Source organism: Podarcis filfolensis (assembly GCF_964270895.1).
Source record: "Podarcis filfolensis genome assembly, chromosome: 7".
In the NCBI taxonomy this organism is placed as follows: Eukaryota; Metazoa; Chordata; class Lepidosauria; order Squamata; family Lacertidae; genus Podarcis; species Podarcis filfolensis.
Window position 1 is genome coordinate 81065244 of NC_139603.1, and position 15861 is coordinate 81081104.

A 15861-nucleotide genomic window follows, 5' to 3' on the forward strand; every position below is an offset into this window, starting at 1 on the left:
GAAGGTTGGAGTGGCCACCGAGACCATATAACACCGGTCCTGAAAGACCTACAGTGGCTCTCAGTACGTTTCCAAGCACAATTTAAAGTGTTGGTGCTGACCTTTAAAGCCCTAAATGGCCTCGGTCCTGTATACCTGAAGGAGCGTCTCCACTCCCATCATTCTGCCTAGACACTGAGGTCCAGTGCCAAGGGCCTTCTGGTGGTTCCCTCACTGCGAGAAGTGAGGTTACAGGGAACCAGGCAGAGGGCCTTCTCGGGAGTGGCACCTACCCTGTGGAATGCCCTCCCATCAGATGTCAAGGAAATAAACAACTACCTGACTTTTAGAAGACATCTGAAGGCAGCCCTGTTTAGGGAAGTTTTTAATGTTTGATGCTTTATTGTGTTTTTAATATTCTGTTGCGGGCTGCCCAGAATGGCCGGGGAACCCCAGCCAGATGGGCAAGGTATAAATAATAATAAATATTTTTATTACTACTACTGCTACCCCAGGGGTCATCTAGTCCAACCCCTTGCAATGCCAGACCCTCCAAGTGTCCCTATTTTTCAGAGATGTCCCTGATTTAGAGAAGCTGTCTCGGTTTCTTATTTCATCCCTGAATGTCCCGCTTTTCCTTAGGACGTCCCTATTTTCATTGGAGAAATGTTGGAGGGTATGGAGTTATCTGACCCTCAAGCTGTCTGAAGGCAATCCTGTATAGGGAAGGATTTTTTTTAAAAAAAGTTTAATGCTTTATTATTTTTTAATATATGGTGGAAGCCGCTCAGAGTGGCTGGGGAAACCCAGTAAGCTTTGTGGGGTATAAATAGTAAGATTATCATTATGGAATTGGACATCCCTATTTTCATCAGAGAAATGTTGGAGGGTATGCAATATGCAGTAATCTCAACTAAAGCATCCATGATAGATGACCACCCAACCTCTGCAGTAAGCTAGGATCTCCTCTCTGTCGCTCATCCAGACAAGCAAAATGAAATCCATATTCCAACCTGGCAAAAATGCTCAAAACAATCAAAACTGATAAGGAAAATGACTGGGAAAAGGATGTGACTTGAGAGGTCTGGAGGACCACATTTGCCATCCCCCAGCCCTAAGGTTCCCCATCCCTTGCCTGTCACTTTCGCAATGGTCTAGATAAGAAGGACGAGAGTTTGATTTGGGCCATATCTGCAAGTCTTGCAAGCTGGTAATTAACTGATTACAAACAGCAACAACCATCGGTACTGCGTTCCAGTCCTTTTCTATTCCTTTTCTCTGAGTCTTTTGGTGTTTCAGGCTGCGTTATATATTTGCATCTGGTTGGCAATGTGCCCCAGGCCGAGGGTGCAAGAAGGAACCAGGTGTGCTCAGCTTCCGTTCCTTTGCATTGTGGTTTGAATGTGGAGTCACTCAGCTAAAATAACTGGACAAAAAGGAGGCCTCTCTACTTTCTCTTTCTATTGCTTCCTGTGTTTAAAACATTTTTTTTTAGCACAAACACACCCTGCCCATTCCTCCTCTGCTGCTTTTGCACAATTATAGGAAGCCGCCTTCTACTGAATCAGACACTTGGCTCACCTAGTTTAGAGTTGTCTGGTGTGACTGTCAGTGACTTTGCCAAGACCTCAGAGCAGGCAGAGGTTTTTCCCATCATCTGCTTTTTCCAGGTTCTCCAGCAAGAATGCTGGTGGGGCAGCAGACTGTGAACATATTAAAGGTAAAGGTAAAGGTAAAGGGACCCCTGACCATTAGGTCCAGTCGTGGCCGACTCTGGGGTTGTGGCACTCATCTCGCTTTACTGGCCGAGGGAGCCAGCGTACAGCTTCCGGATCATGTGGCCAGCATGACTAAGCCGCTTCTGGCGAACCAGAGCAGCACATGGAAATGCCGTTTATCTTCCCACCGGAGCGGTACCTATTTATCTACTTGCACTTTGACCTGCTTTCGAACTGTTAGGTTGGCAAGAGCAGGGACCGAGCAACGGGAGCTCACCTCGTTGCGGGGATTCAAACCGCCGACCTTCTGATCACCCAGTCCTAGGCTCTGTGGTTTAACCCACAGCAACACCTGCGTCCCTGTGAACATATTACCCATCACTTAAAAACAGCTGCATGGGTTTCCAGTTGTTTCCCAGGTAGGATTGAAGGTGCTTACTTGATTGTTTAAAGCCTAAATGGCTTGAGGCCCAAATATCTCCAGGAACATCTTCTTCCATATTGACCACTCCATGCAGTAGATGAGGGCTACATCGTGTGGCAGCCCAGAAAAGTACCTCTTCCAGGGCAGGTCTTTGTCTCCCCAATGAGGTCCCCATCTCTTTATAATTTTAGTAGCCTGTTTGAAGACAGACCTTTCTTGGGCAGGCATTTGGAGAAGAGACTTGATCGCTCTGGTCTGATCCAGCACAATTCCAAGCACAATTCAAAGTGTTCATGTTGACCTTTAAAGCCCTAAACGGCCTCGGCCCAGTATACCTGAAGGAGCGTCTCCACCCCCATCATTCTGCCCGGACACTGAGGTCCAGCGCCGAGGGCCTTCTGGCGGTTCCCTCTTTGCGAGAAGCAAAGCTACAGGGAACCAGGCAGAGGTCCTTCTTTGGTAGTGGCACCCGCCCTGTGGAACGCCCTCCCATCAGATGTCAAAGAGATAAACAACTACCTGACATTTAGAAGACAGGGAACCTGACATTTAGAAGTTCAGGGAAGTTTTTAATGTGCGACATTTTGATGTATTTTTAATCTTTGTTGGAAGCCGCCCAGAGTGGCTGGAGAAACCCAGGCAGATGGGCGGGGTACAAATTATTATTATTATTATTATTATTATTATTATTATTATTATTATTATCTTCTGTTGTGGCTGGGAAGCTCGCTGTGTGTTTTAGAACCTGAAATGTGGTTCGAAATCGCATGCTGGGCTGCAAAGAAAAGAGGAAGGTCCCTTCGGCAAAGGTTGCAGCTGAACTCCTGCCATAGCTGGTGCTACCAGTGTGAGGACGGGGCTGAAGCTAAAAGCACAGCCCCCTGCCTTGCACTCACTTTCTCTCTTCCTGCGAGAAAAGGGCTAGAGAAAGCAGAAAGCAAAAGCACAGGCTCAGCTCATGGTGGGTGTAACAAGGGAGACATTAGAAGCAGTTTAAATATATGTTTTGCTGTTGTTTATTCGTTTGGTCGTGTCCGACTCTCCGTGACCCCCAGTGGCGTAGCGTGGGGGGTGCAGGGGGGCGGGCCGCACCGGGCGCAACATCTGGGGTTAGGGCAAATCCATGGGTTAGGGGGCGCAAATCCACGGGTTAGGGGGCGCAAATCCACGGGTTAGGGGGCGCAAATTACTTGCCTTGCCCCGGGTGCTGACAACCCACGCTACGCCACTGGTGACCCCATGGACCAGAGCATGCCAAGCACTCCTGTCTTCTACTGCCTCCCGCAGTTCGGTCAAACACATGCTGGTAGCTTCGAGAACACTGTCCAACCATCTCGTCCTCTGTTGTCCCCTTCTCCTTGTGCCCTCCATCTTTCCCAACATCAGGGTCTTTTCCAGGGAGTCATCTCTTCTCATGAGGTGGCCAAAGTATTGGAGCCTCAACTTCACAATCTGTCCTTCCAGTGAGCACTCAGGGCTGCTTTCCTTCAGAATGGATAGGTTTGATCTTCTTGCAGTCCATGGGACTCTCAAGAGTCTCCTCCAGCACCATACTTCAAAAGCATCAATTCTTTGGCGATCAGCCTTCTTTATGGTCCAGCTCTCACTTCCATACATCACTACTGGGAAAACCATGGCTTTAACTATACGGACCTTTGTTGGCAAGGTGATGTCTCTGCTTTTTAAGATGCTTTCTAGGTTTGCCTAAATATATGTTTATTCGGTGTCAAAAGAGCCCTGAAATCAGGAGGTGGCTTGGCACTCAGGAAAATGAGGTCAAAGCTAGGTAAGCAGACTTGGCTCGGCTCTGGTTCTCTAACCCTACAGTAGTGAAGAAGAAGCCAGAAGCGATTCCTCTTCTTCACACCATCTTTCTGGCCCCTTCCAAAGTCTTCCAAATATCAGCAATGTTTTCTGCAGCTCCTCCAGACCACATCCACATTCTTAGCATAGCTGCGGATTAGCCTACGGTCTTCCAGGCCTGGCCATCTCTTCCTGTTTTTATGCTTTGCAGTTATTGGAAGCTGCCTGACACTGCATCAGAACTTATGGTCCCTCTCACCATCAGGGCTTTTTTTCCAGCCGGGACTCCGGCACCTCTATTGCGTGGACAGGCAGAGTCCCCCCAACCGCAGGCGATCCCCGATTGGAATAATGACTCAAGACAAGGTGCTATGGGATTGAAATTGGCCACAACTTTATTAAGTTTCGGGACTCAGGTGGCGCTGTGGGTTAAACCACAGAGCCTAGGGCTTGCCGATCAGAAGGCCAGCGGTTCAAATCCCCACGACAAGGTGAGCTCCCGTTGCTTGGTCCCAGCGCCTGCCAACCTAGCAGTTCAAAAGCACGTCAAAGTGCAAGTAGATAAATAGGTACCGCTCCGGCAGGAAGGTAAATGGCGTTTCCGTGCGCAGCTCTGGTTCGCCAGAAGCGGCTTAGTCATGCTGGCCACATGACCCGGAAGCTGTACGCCAGCTCCCTCGGCCATTAAAGCGAGATGAGCGCCGCAACCCCAGAGTTGTCCTCGACTGGACCTAATGGTCAGGGGTCCCTTTACCTTTACTTTATTAAGTTTCAGGCATAGGGAGACCTTGGCTCAGGCATTGGGCGTTTATCCTTCCCAGTCCCCAGCCGTGTGTGGGGATTGGGCTGGCTCTGGAGAACATATGTTCAAGCAGAGAGCCCACCCCCCATTTCGCCGCCGTCGCAGGGGAGAGCAATGACAACCTCTTGGCATACGGCCAATGCCTCCCCTCAAGACCCCTTTAATGGGGAACCCTGGGGTCACCGCCGCAAGGAGGGCGTAGGTCACCACTTCACGCCACACACCCCATTTAGGAAGATAGACTAAAGGATTCCGCCCAAGGCCTGAAGCCGCCAAAGTTGTGAAGCTTTGCTACAGCAAAGGTAAAACCTGCCAAAGCAGGAAAATTCCTTTCCGGCCCTTCAACAGCAACCTTGACGTAGCAGCACTCGCGTACCTGTGGAGAAGAGGAAAACCCGCAAAAGAAGACTTAACTGAGGGAGGGCAGGGTGGGAGAAGCTCTGGAGCCAACTGATGCTTTGCAGGTAAGATTCACCTTCTGTTGTGTGGGCAGGGTGGTCCCTCCCCCTACCTGGCCAATCCCCTGGCAACGCCTCCCCAGGCGGAATTGGGCGATTGGCTGAGGTAGGCGGAGACCTCCAGGTATCCAGCCTGGGGAGGGTGAAGCCAGCCCAATCTACTGGGAGCTGCACTGGGATCCGGGGGGCTGTGCGCGACCAGGCGAAAGACGCCTCCCATTTGATGTCATTCTAAGAGTGGTTATTCTAAGAAAACAAGGGAGGTGTCCATGGGGACTCTCAGCACCTCTTTTTCTAGAAAAATAGCTCACCAGGACTTGCTATGGGGTCAGCAAACTTTTTCAGCAGGGGCCACTGTCTCTCAGACCTTGTGGTGGGCCGGATTATATTTTGAAAAATAATAATGAATGAATTCCTATGCCCCACAAATAATCCAGAGATGCATTTTAAATATAAGCACATATTCTACTCATGTAAAAACACCAGGCAGGCCCCACAAATAACCCAGAGATGCATTTTAAATAAAAGGACAAATTCTACTCATGTAAAAACACGCTGATTCCTGGACTGTCCGCTGGCCGGATTTAGAAGGCGATTGGGCCGGATCTGGCCCCCGGGCCTTAGTTTGCCTACCCATGTGCTATGGCATCCAAGAAAAGTCTCTGTAAAGATTCCCTCAGAAGTCCGCAGTGCGTGAGAGATTATCTGCTCTTCCTTCTCAGTTCCTGTTATCGTTCATTGTAATTGCGTGAGGGATCAGATCTGTGTAGCGTTGGCAAGGAGGGAGTCACCATCTGCTTCCCTATCGAAAGCAGGATCAAAAGTTGTCTGGTGTCCAAACATATCCGAATAAGCCGCTGATCCAGTGTTTGCCTTGAGCATCTTGTTAGCCCTCGATGTTCTTTGGTCACCACACTGCCAAATCCACAGCAACGCAGCTCAGGAAGCAGAGGGGATTTATTGCTTTCTCCTTGTAATTTACTTAATATGTATTATCAGAAAACTTGGCCAAAGGTGGGGGGGGGGGGAGGAAGGGGGGGAGAGAGGCAGGACAAATGAAGAGAACAACTGAATTCCATCCACATATATAAAAGGTTTTGGTGTCCTCCTTATATGCTGTTCTGTTTACTGCTCATTGATAACAACACAGATGGCTAGACACCATAATCTTTCTCATTTAAAGATGTGCGGCTGAGATCAAAGGCCCTTCCGAATGTCTTTGCAAAGATCCATGCTGCCTGTGGGTATCTCTTTCTTCTTGGAGAGGAACTGATGAGCACAAAAAAAAGACCACTGGCATATCCAGCTACCCTCCCAATTAAAACCCGTGAGAATGTTTTTGCCTGGTGTCTAAAAAGAGACAGCAATGGCACCAAGTCTTTATTTGGGAAGGAAGGCCACTGATGGGGAATCGCAACGGGGAAAGATTTGCGTGGCGATTCCCGCCCCTTCCCACAGATGGGATAAATAAAGACACAGGACACCAGAATTTAGGTTAATGGGCGAAAAATGGCCACAACTTTATTGATTACAGGTAAGAGCTAACCGGTATAACCGGGGAGGGTTAAGCACCAACAGGGGGAGCCCCCGAGATGCACATCCCTAGGCACTCCCCGAGGGGTTACCGCTCGGGAGCGTGCTTTAGGCCCTAGCCTCCATAGGTTTCGGACGAGGCGACGCCCCCCCCCCCCGGAGTCCTTTAACGAACTACCCTTCAACATTTGGGGGAGGTGATGGCGTTCCTCCCCCCCAACTCATTTGCATAATAATACCCCCTGCCAATGCCTAACCGCCCAAACCAAAGGTGTTGTGACGCTTTGCTAGGAGGTAGGTGAAAAAACCAAATGGCTTCCAAAATACAGCCAATTAGCCAAATGGAAAAATTCCTATCAGGCCCCTTGCGGCGACCAGCCGAAGCCCTTAGCAAAGTCCAAATGAAAACCTAACGGGTGGGAGGGTGGGAAACCACAGCTGCTGAAAGAAAAGAAAGGGGCGAGCATGGGCTGCCCCAACCTTAAATGCCCCCTACTAGTCCCACCCCCACTGCCAGCCGATTGGCTGGCGTGGTGAATGATGACTGCTAATGAATCCCGGGATTCCCCCAAGTCCCGCGGGGCTGCAGCCAGCCCCACGAGGGTGTGAATGGGGCGTAAGCCCGCAACCCCCCCTCCATATGTCGGGAGTGGCTTTCCCATTATTCAATATGGAGGCATAGTTGCTGAAATTGTTGAAGGCAAAGTTGATGCACTTAGTTAGAGGAAAAACTATTGCTGAACATTGCTGTGTCCAGTTCTGGGCACCACAACTGAAGGAGGATATCAGCAAGCTGAAACATGTGTAGTGTAGAGGAGCCAAGATGATCATAGGTCTAGAAGCCAAGCCTTATGAGGAACAGTTGAAGGAGCTGGGTGTGTTTAGCCTGGAAAAGAGGAGACTGAGGGGAGATACGATAGCCATCTTCAAATTGTTGTGTATTTAGCAGATTAATTGCGCTGCAGAAAGCGTGCTGGGGAGACCACACATCCAGGAAACAATGAAGAAATGCAAAAGTATCTTTTGCTTGCCTTTAATTACAAAAACAAAAACGCCTCTTACATTAAATCTATAAATATGACCCATCCATTCACCAGGGTACTGAGAGAGGTACATGCTGCTCTTTATATACTATACCCAATTGCTGTCACAGCTTAAATTAACACAACTTAACAGAACCTGCTATACTGCTTCACAGCTGTAAAACTAGGTCATGATATTTACTCTGGCCTTTAAAGAGATACACATCCTGTGAAACAATAATGAACCTTAATATTTAAATAAACCATTCAACACAAATATTTCAAGGGCTGTCTCATGGAAGGTGGAGCAAGCTTGTTTTCTGCTACTCCAGCTAAGCATTAGGAAGAATCTTTTGACAGTAAGAAGGTGATGAACTCTTCTTCATTTAGGTTTTTAAGCACGGGGTCGATGATCATCTCCCAGGGATTCCTTATTTGTGATTCCTGCATTGCAGAGGTTGGACTAGATGTGAAATATACTCAGAGTTGAGAGTGGATTTCATTCTCTTTATTCAGCTCATAGTGGTGAGGAGGAATGGAAGTTCCCCCAGAATGTCTGCTTTATATACATTATTTACACAATGGGCCCCATGTGATTGGCTAATTCCAGGATTCTCCTGTAAGCCAATCAGGTCGCGGATTCACTTCCACCTGGAGCTGGATTGGGTGGATCCTGTGGACCAATCAGACTGCTGCATTCTGAATCCTATTGTTCTAGGACCAATCAGAGTGCTGCATTTTGGATCCTATTCAACCCAGTACATAACAAGATGACTCTTTCAACTCTACATTTTTATGATTCTGTGAAATGTTGCCCATGTTCTCCCCATTTTCTTTTAAAGAATTCGAGTTAATCCAGGGTGAGCTTCAGAGAGCTTGCCTGTCTCTAGGCATGTTTGGAATTCATTAGTTCCATATTGGCTCAGATTCTAAAGTGAGCACAAGGCACAAGCCATTCATGACAGCTATTTGTGAATGATGGCAAGTTGGCTACCCCTGCTCTAATTTAATCTCAAATATATTCCTAACTCCCCCCCCCTAATCATAACAGAATTATGGTTTCCTTTTGCTTAAAAAAAATAGGAAAGAAAGATGACTTTACATGGTTGCAAAACAAAGTTTCCAGACTGCTGCTTTGGAGTGGGAACATAACTTCAGCATCTCATCATCGCTTTCTCTGGTTCATTTGACTTCTTTCTGAACAGCTGAAACCAAAACTATTCACAAGAGCAGCTAAAATGCAGAAGGCAAATACCTTAAGAGGTGAAATCATGCAGTGTTAAAGAGACAATGAGGTTTGGAAAGATTCTGCAGAAATGAGAGAAAAGTGCTTTGGTTAAGAGGTTATTATGATTATTCACTGGGAATGCCAGCCACTGATACCCAGAGAAAAATCCGAAGGTTGAGGTAATGCCGTAAGATTCATGTTCACTAAGGGAAGGAGAAAAACTGGCCACATACAGTGGTACCTCAGGTTACAGACGCTTCAGGTTACAGACTCCGCTAACCCAGAAATAGTACCTCGGGTTAAGGACTTTGCTTCAGGATGAGAACAGAAATCGTGCTCCGGCGGCGCAGCGGCAGCAGGAGGCCCCATTAGCTAAAGTGGTGCTTCAGGTTAAGAACAGTTTCAGGTTAAGTATGGACCTCCGGAACGAATTAAGTACTTAACCCGAGGTACCACTGTAATGTGTTTTCTGCATTTTAAGAACCGGGTCTTTTAGTGTGGCAGCACCTACACTTTGGAACTCCCTGCCAATTGATAATCAGGCAGGCAACTTCATTGTACTCTTTTCAGCAGCTGCTAAACACATTCTTACCTACTCAGATGTTGAGAAAGTTGACATGAGTTTTAAGACGTTTTTTAGTCTAGTGTTATTTTAACCTTTTGAAAATTTTAAATCATTGCCTTTAATTTTTCTTACCAATGGTTTTATTGGTTTATCTTTTTTTGCAACCGCTTTGAGGTTGTTGGTTTTTGTTTTGTTTTTTACAATAAAAACAAACTTTTTCTTCCCTTACACTTATTTAAAATTGCTTCCCTGCTTCCTCCCAAAGGAGCCCTGGGCAGCAAAATAAAACATCTTAGAAAACAATTCCAGTACAGAAGTGGACTGGATACCAATACAGGAAAGGATATCCTTGGTTTTTTATTGTTGAAACCTAATAAAGCCTCCATGTTCAGTCAGTGTACCCCTGAAAACACAATCCAGAGATGAGCAGCAAGGACTCAACCTCAGCTTCTTCCTCTTCTTGTATCTCTTCCCTGAGCTCTTGATGTGACCCGGCAAATCAGTTCTTTCCACATCATTGCCACGGTTACTTCTCTGAACAAACTTGTACTGTGGACAAACAAAACCATCTCATTGTCAGTGGGCCTCCCCTTCTATATCCCTGCTCCTATAGAAGCACTATTTGTGGCCAACATAACCGCAATACTCATGGAGTGAAGCAAGCCCAATATTGTTCAAGCAGAATGAGTGAGCTCCGATCCAGCTTAATCCCTGTCTAAACATTCAGAGTTGGGAAAATATGCTTTAATCTAGTTTCAGATCTCGCTTGTCTCTTCAGCTGCTGGTAAATAATTTGCTTTCCAGATGCAACGTTGTTATTGGTGATTTTGAGGTGGGGCTAAGGATAGAAAGGCCCCAAACTGCCATGTGTGTGTATATATGTTAGGGCTGCCATATATCTGGTTTTCCTGGACACATTCGGAATTCAGCCCATGGAAATTGCATTGGGGGGGGGAATTCTGTTAAGCAGTAAAATTCTGTTAAGCAGTAAAATGCCTGGGAAAACCAGGACATATGACAACTCAGTGCAGCCTCCCCAACAGCTCCAGTTACAGTTGTTGTTGTTGTTTAGTTGTTCAGTCATATCAAGCTTTTAATGTTTTAATGTTTGAGGGATTACTGTATTTTAATATTCTGTTGGAAGCCGCCCAGAGTGGCTGGGGAAACCCATCCAGATGGGCAGGGTATAAACAAATTATTATTATTATTATTATTATTATTATTATTATTATTATTATTATTAATTTCCTTCCTTTTCTCCTACATCCTTTGCCAAATCTATGACTTGAGTTCTGTCTACTGCCATCTCCTTGTCTTCTGCAGCTGCAGCTTCTTACCATGGAACTGTTTTCTCACTTTCTCCAACCGATAAGACCACTGCTGTTGTTTTTCATTCAGTCTCTCCCCTTATTTTTCTTTCAAGCTCAAGCCTGGAGTTATTGCCTGATGTCCAGTATGCCTTTGGGCTGCCTTTCCATCCCCAGTACGAAAACCAGTATACTCCAGAAGTGAAGACCATCTCCTTAACAGTCATGCAGTTCCTTGCCAACTTCATAAGATCTGGGTGTGTATTGAGTTACAGTCATCGTTGTTGTTTAGTCATTTAGTCGTGTCCAACTCTTCGTGACTCCATGGACCAGAGCACGCCAGGCACTCTGTTACAGTCATACCTTGGGATGAATACGCTTCAGCATAAATATTTTGGGGTTGCGCTCTGCAGCAACACGAAAGTAACGGAGTGCGTTACTTCCGGGTTTCGCTGCTCGCGCATGCGCAGACTCTCAAAATGATGTCACGCACATGCGCGGAAGCTGCAAAACGTGACCCGCACATGTGCAGACGCACAGACGTGTGTTACGTTCGTTTCAGGATGTGAACAGGGCTCCGGAACGGATCCCGTTCGCATCCAGAGGTACCACTGTACTTGTAAGTGGTTGCGAGGTCAGTTTTTCCATCCCTAACAAAGCTTTGGAACCTCACTACTTCTTCTCCTCCTAATTCGCTTTTGTTAAAGATGTCCTTGTGTAACTAAGAAAGAAAGGTACGTATAGTCTCTGCACTATATGTCTTTTTCATCTTTTGTTTTCATCCAGGATGAGACACTGGATTATGTGGTTGGGGGTGCTGGCAGAGGAACGGGAGTGCAGAGGGAATGGACCGCCCCCGGCACCACTATTTGGGTAGAGTGCCATCACGGCGCCCCCCCTGGACACGCGCTATGCCCCCCCATGTGCCAGGCACCATGTCCTCACAGGCACTCACCACGCCCCCAAAATGCGTGGCACGCCCCTGCGGGTGGTGCACGATGCCCTCACGGGTGGTGTGCCATGCCCCCAGGATACACACCATGCGCCTGCAGGTGGCATGCCATGCCCCCGGGATGCGTGTCATGCCCCTGGGGGGAGCCAGCCACATCCCTGTCTGCTCTCCGGCCCCGGTAGTGGAGCATGCAGCCTTGCCACTGGTTAGGGGGAAAGAGGGCGGGTATCAATCTTTCATTCTATTGCATAGTGCCTGTGCAGGGTTTTTTGTGTTACCGTCAGACAGCATATCAATGGCATCCAATAAGCTGCTCTTTAAATGCAGGGAAGCCATCACAGAAGCCCCCAATCAGCAATTTGGCAAGAAGTATTTTTAAGACACCCACTGGCATACAGCAAGATCAGTAGATCATGGTTATTAAAAGAGCAAAAACTTTACAGTCAGTCAAGACCTGCTTCTCAGTTCAAAAGCTGATTTCCCAATCCTAGCTTTTGTTCTGTCAGTTTTGCTTTCCTGGAAGTTTTCTCGTATAGTATTGTTGTCAGTAAACAGCAAGCTGAGCTGGGTACATCAAAACGCTCCACTGTGCAAGCCGTCTCGCAGTTCCTCTCGAAGCTTTGCAAGACAACTCAGCTCATTTGCAAAAGGATGGCTTTTCTTAAACCTGAGCTGCTGGTGACAATTTCCAGCGAGTACTAGGGAAGAGGAACTGTTGAAAGATGAGACAGAATACACAGAGTCCTCAAAATAAAACTCAACTTCCCTGCACCCTTGAAACTGTTGCCAAGAACTAGCCAAAGAAGAGATGATTCTCCCAAGAACAATGTTGTTCGGATGAGGGTTTCTGTTTTTGTTTTGCTCTTGTTGGAATGAACCATCTCAGCCGTGGTTGATCTTCTGCCATCCACTTTCAACCACTGCTCCCTGAGAAAACGACGATAATGATGACTTGCCTGAAGGTGTTGTTGTAGGGAGAAAATTCATGTAAGGCACAACTTTAGCAGAACAACATAATTCCTTTGCTGGGTCAGAACAAAGTCCATCTAATCTACACTGCAACATTTTGTTGCAGACCCCCTCTTGTGTGGGCTACCTATGTTTAAAATGAAGCTGCATTTTAAATTGCATTTTAACCTGTATTTTAAATTGGGGGTTTTCCCCCCTATTATGTTTTTACTGTAATTTTACTGGTGTTAGCTGCCCTGAGCCCAGCTCTGGCCGGGGAGGGTGGGGTATAAATAAAATTTATTATTATTATTATTATTATTATTATTATTATTATTATTATTTGTAAATAATGGTCATGAGAGTATAGATACATGCCTATTCTCTCGTGTGTTAAAGGCTGTTGCTCAAACTCTTCATGATGCCGGCTGGTTGAATAACAGCTGTTCCTCTTTCTTTCTTTCTTTCTTTAGAAACCCAAATGGCCCTTATAAATTCTCCAGAAAAATGACTAGGGTTGCATCCTCTTGGCCTATGTTTCGAGCGGATGCTGATGGAGACAACTATAAGGAATTTACCGCTTCCTTTGAGAACCACAAAGGGCTGAAGAAGGCCGAATGTTCATTCTGGTCCGATTACATCAAAACCCTCAAAAGTACCTTGAACTGTAAGTGCACAGTGGAACACACACGTTTTCTCTCTTTGGGCAGTGATATTTAGCAGTGCTGTTTTTCCTAGCAAAAGAGGGTGCCTGAACTCACCATGAACTCCTCCCTTGTTTTCTTATAATGGCAAGGGTGCCCACCTGAGAGGTGCCGGAACTGAGTTCCAGAGAGTTTTGGCTGGGGGGGAAAGCCCTGACTTTTAATACAGTGGAACCTCAGTTTTTGAGCGTCTCGGAAGCCAAACGTTTTGGTTTTCAGACGCCGAAAACTTGGAAGTAATTGCTTCCATTTTTGAGCGCACCTCAGAAGTCGAATGGCTTCTGAGGCACATTTCTCAATTTTCTCCGTTGAAATTGCTAACCACCCATTAAGCCTCAGTTATTCGAACGTTTTGGAAGTCGAACGGTCTTCCAGAACAGACTACGTTCGACAACCGAGGTTCCTCTGTATATGAAAGTTCATTTCCAACACATCCCACTAATTCTGGTTCATGGTCATCCTGTTACAAAGCGAACTAGTTCAGTTCGCAGCCCAATTCAAGTTCATCCGCATGATCCTTGAAAGAGAAGGGGGGGGAGTCCAAGCTTTCAGAATATGACAAACCACTGTGCTGAAGTGTAAATTATACTTAAGAAAACTTCAGCTCATATACACACAGTGGAATGTGAATGGTCTGATTTATTTCTCCCCATCAATTGTGATTTGTTGTTGTTTAGTCGTGTCTGACTCTTCGTGACCCCATGGACCAGAGCACACCAGGCACTCCTGTCCTGCTAAGCTTAAAGGCCCAAAGTGTCTAAAGCGTTAAAAAGAACAACAACACATGCATGACAATGACCTTGAAGATAAACTGCAAATTGTTCAAAGTTCTACCCTGCTCTTCTTGACATTTCCTGCTGAGGTCTGTGGTGGTAACAGGAGACGGGTCCTTTTCTATGGTTTCTCACCATAGAAGAATACTTTGCAAAAGTGAAAAAAGGAAAATACTAAGGGCAGAAGCCAAAATAGCCCAAGGAGGACTGAGCCACCAAAAAATGGGTACAGATTATTCAGAAAACCATAGAAGAGGGGAAATGGAGTGAAATGGGATAGCTGGAGTCAGGTACATTCTCCACTGCAACATTTTGTTGCAGACCCCACTTATAAATAATTCTCATTTGTTGTTTTTTTTAAATTCAAAAAGTTAACAGCGGTTCAGAAAAAGAACCTAGAATCTTTGGAACCCCAAATATTCTTCCAGGCACTGTATTTTTCTGGTCTATTTTGATGCAACACTTTTGAAACCCTAAATCGATGTGCTTTGTCCATGTGGTATTGTTGCGCTGGAATGTTTTGCTTGACCTTTGCTGCCAGAAAACTTGTGGATAATTGAATTAGCATTAAATAAATGATTTATAAGTTCTACCGTGGAATCTGCTGGCAGCCTGTTCAATAATTAATAGCTCGCTGCATTGTTCCCAGACAGCTGCCCAGCAGACTAATGTGACACAATAATTAGTGAACCACATTGGATTCAATGAGAAATAATGATTTGCACGAGTTTTTCATGGAGTGATGCATCTTGTTTGTGTTGTGGTTGCAGGCAGACGAGAGCCGCCCAGCACAAGCAAGCCTAGCAGTGGATTTCTTTCCAAAACCACCCAGAAGAAGCCACTTGGAGACAAGGTGGCCTACAAGAAATAGAACCAAACACTTCTATTGATTTTGGATCGGCTGGATGAAATCAAATTACTACAGATCTGCGGGGCGTTGGAAATCATCTCGCTAAATCACAAAAGCGTGTCTGCAATAGATTAATGAAATTTCAAGTATGGTTGCCGTCGACACAAGATGGGCGGGCCCCAAAAGCATACAGGCGTTGCAGCATTCAATGAATCACATGTGCTGAGTATTGGTGCATCAAATTGAAATTGTAGCACTCAATAAAGCTTCAAAAACCTTTTAAAGAGAGTTGGCTTCTTACCGTTCTCAAAGTGTCATACACACAAACTCAACATGTGACCTGAGGTGTCAGGTGATCTGGTTAATCATAGAAGCAGAGAAACATGGAGCTGGAAGGGACCATGAGGATCCTACAGTCCAACCCTCTGCAATGCACTATAGGACACGGATGGCGCTGTGGTCTAAACCACTGAGCCTCTTGGGCTTGCCGAGCAGAAGGTCGGCACTTCGAATCCCCGCAATGGGGTGAGCTCCTGTTGCTCTGCCCCAGCTTCTGCCAACCTAGCACTTCGAAAGCATGCCAGTGCAAGTAGATAAATAGGTATCGCTCCGGTGGGAAGGTAAACAGCGTTTCCATGTGCTCTGGCTTCCGTCATGGTGTCCCGTTGCGCCTGAAGTGGGTTAACCCTGCTGGCCACATGACCCAGAAAGCTGTCTGTGGACAAACACCGGCTTCCTCGGCCTGAAAGTGAGATGCGTGCCACACCCCATAGTCACCTTTGACTGGACTTAATC

At 46.4% G+C, this 15861-nt stretch overlaps 1 protein-coding gene across 1 annotated transcript in view; it reads left to right on the top strand.

Annotated features, from left to right (window-relative positions):
• The window catches only part of TG (thyroglobulin), a 172061-nt gene extending 156711 nt beyond the window's left edge, over window positions 1–15350 (top strand). Inside the window, exons 46-48 of the mRNA XM_083624258.1 lie at window positions 10956–11096; window positions 13213–13406; window positions 14987–15350. Of these exons, the coding sequence (XP_083480384.1) occupies window positions 10956–11096; window positions 13213–13406; window positions 14987–15087 (436 nt within the window). The 3' untranslated portion in view covers window positions 15088–15350. The remainder of the gene's footprint in view (window positions 1–10955; window positions 11097–13212; window positions 13407–14986) is intronic.
• Window positions 15351–15861: the final 511 nt, after the last annotated feature.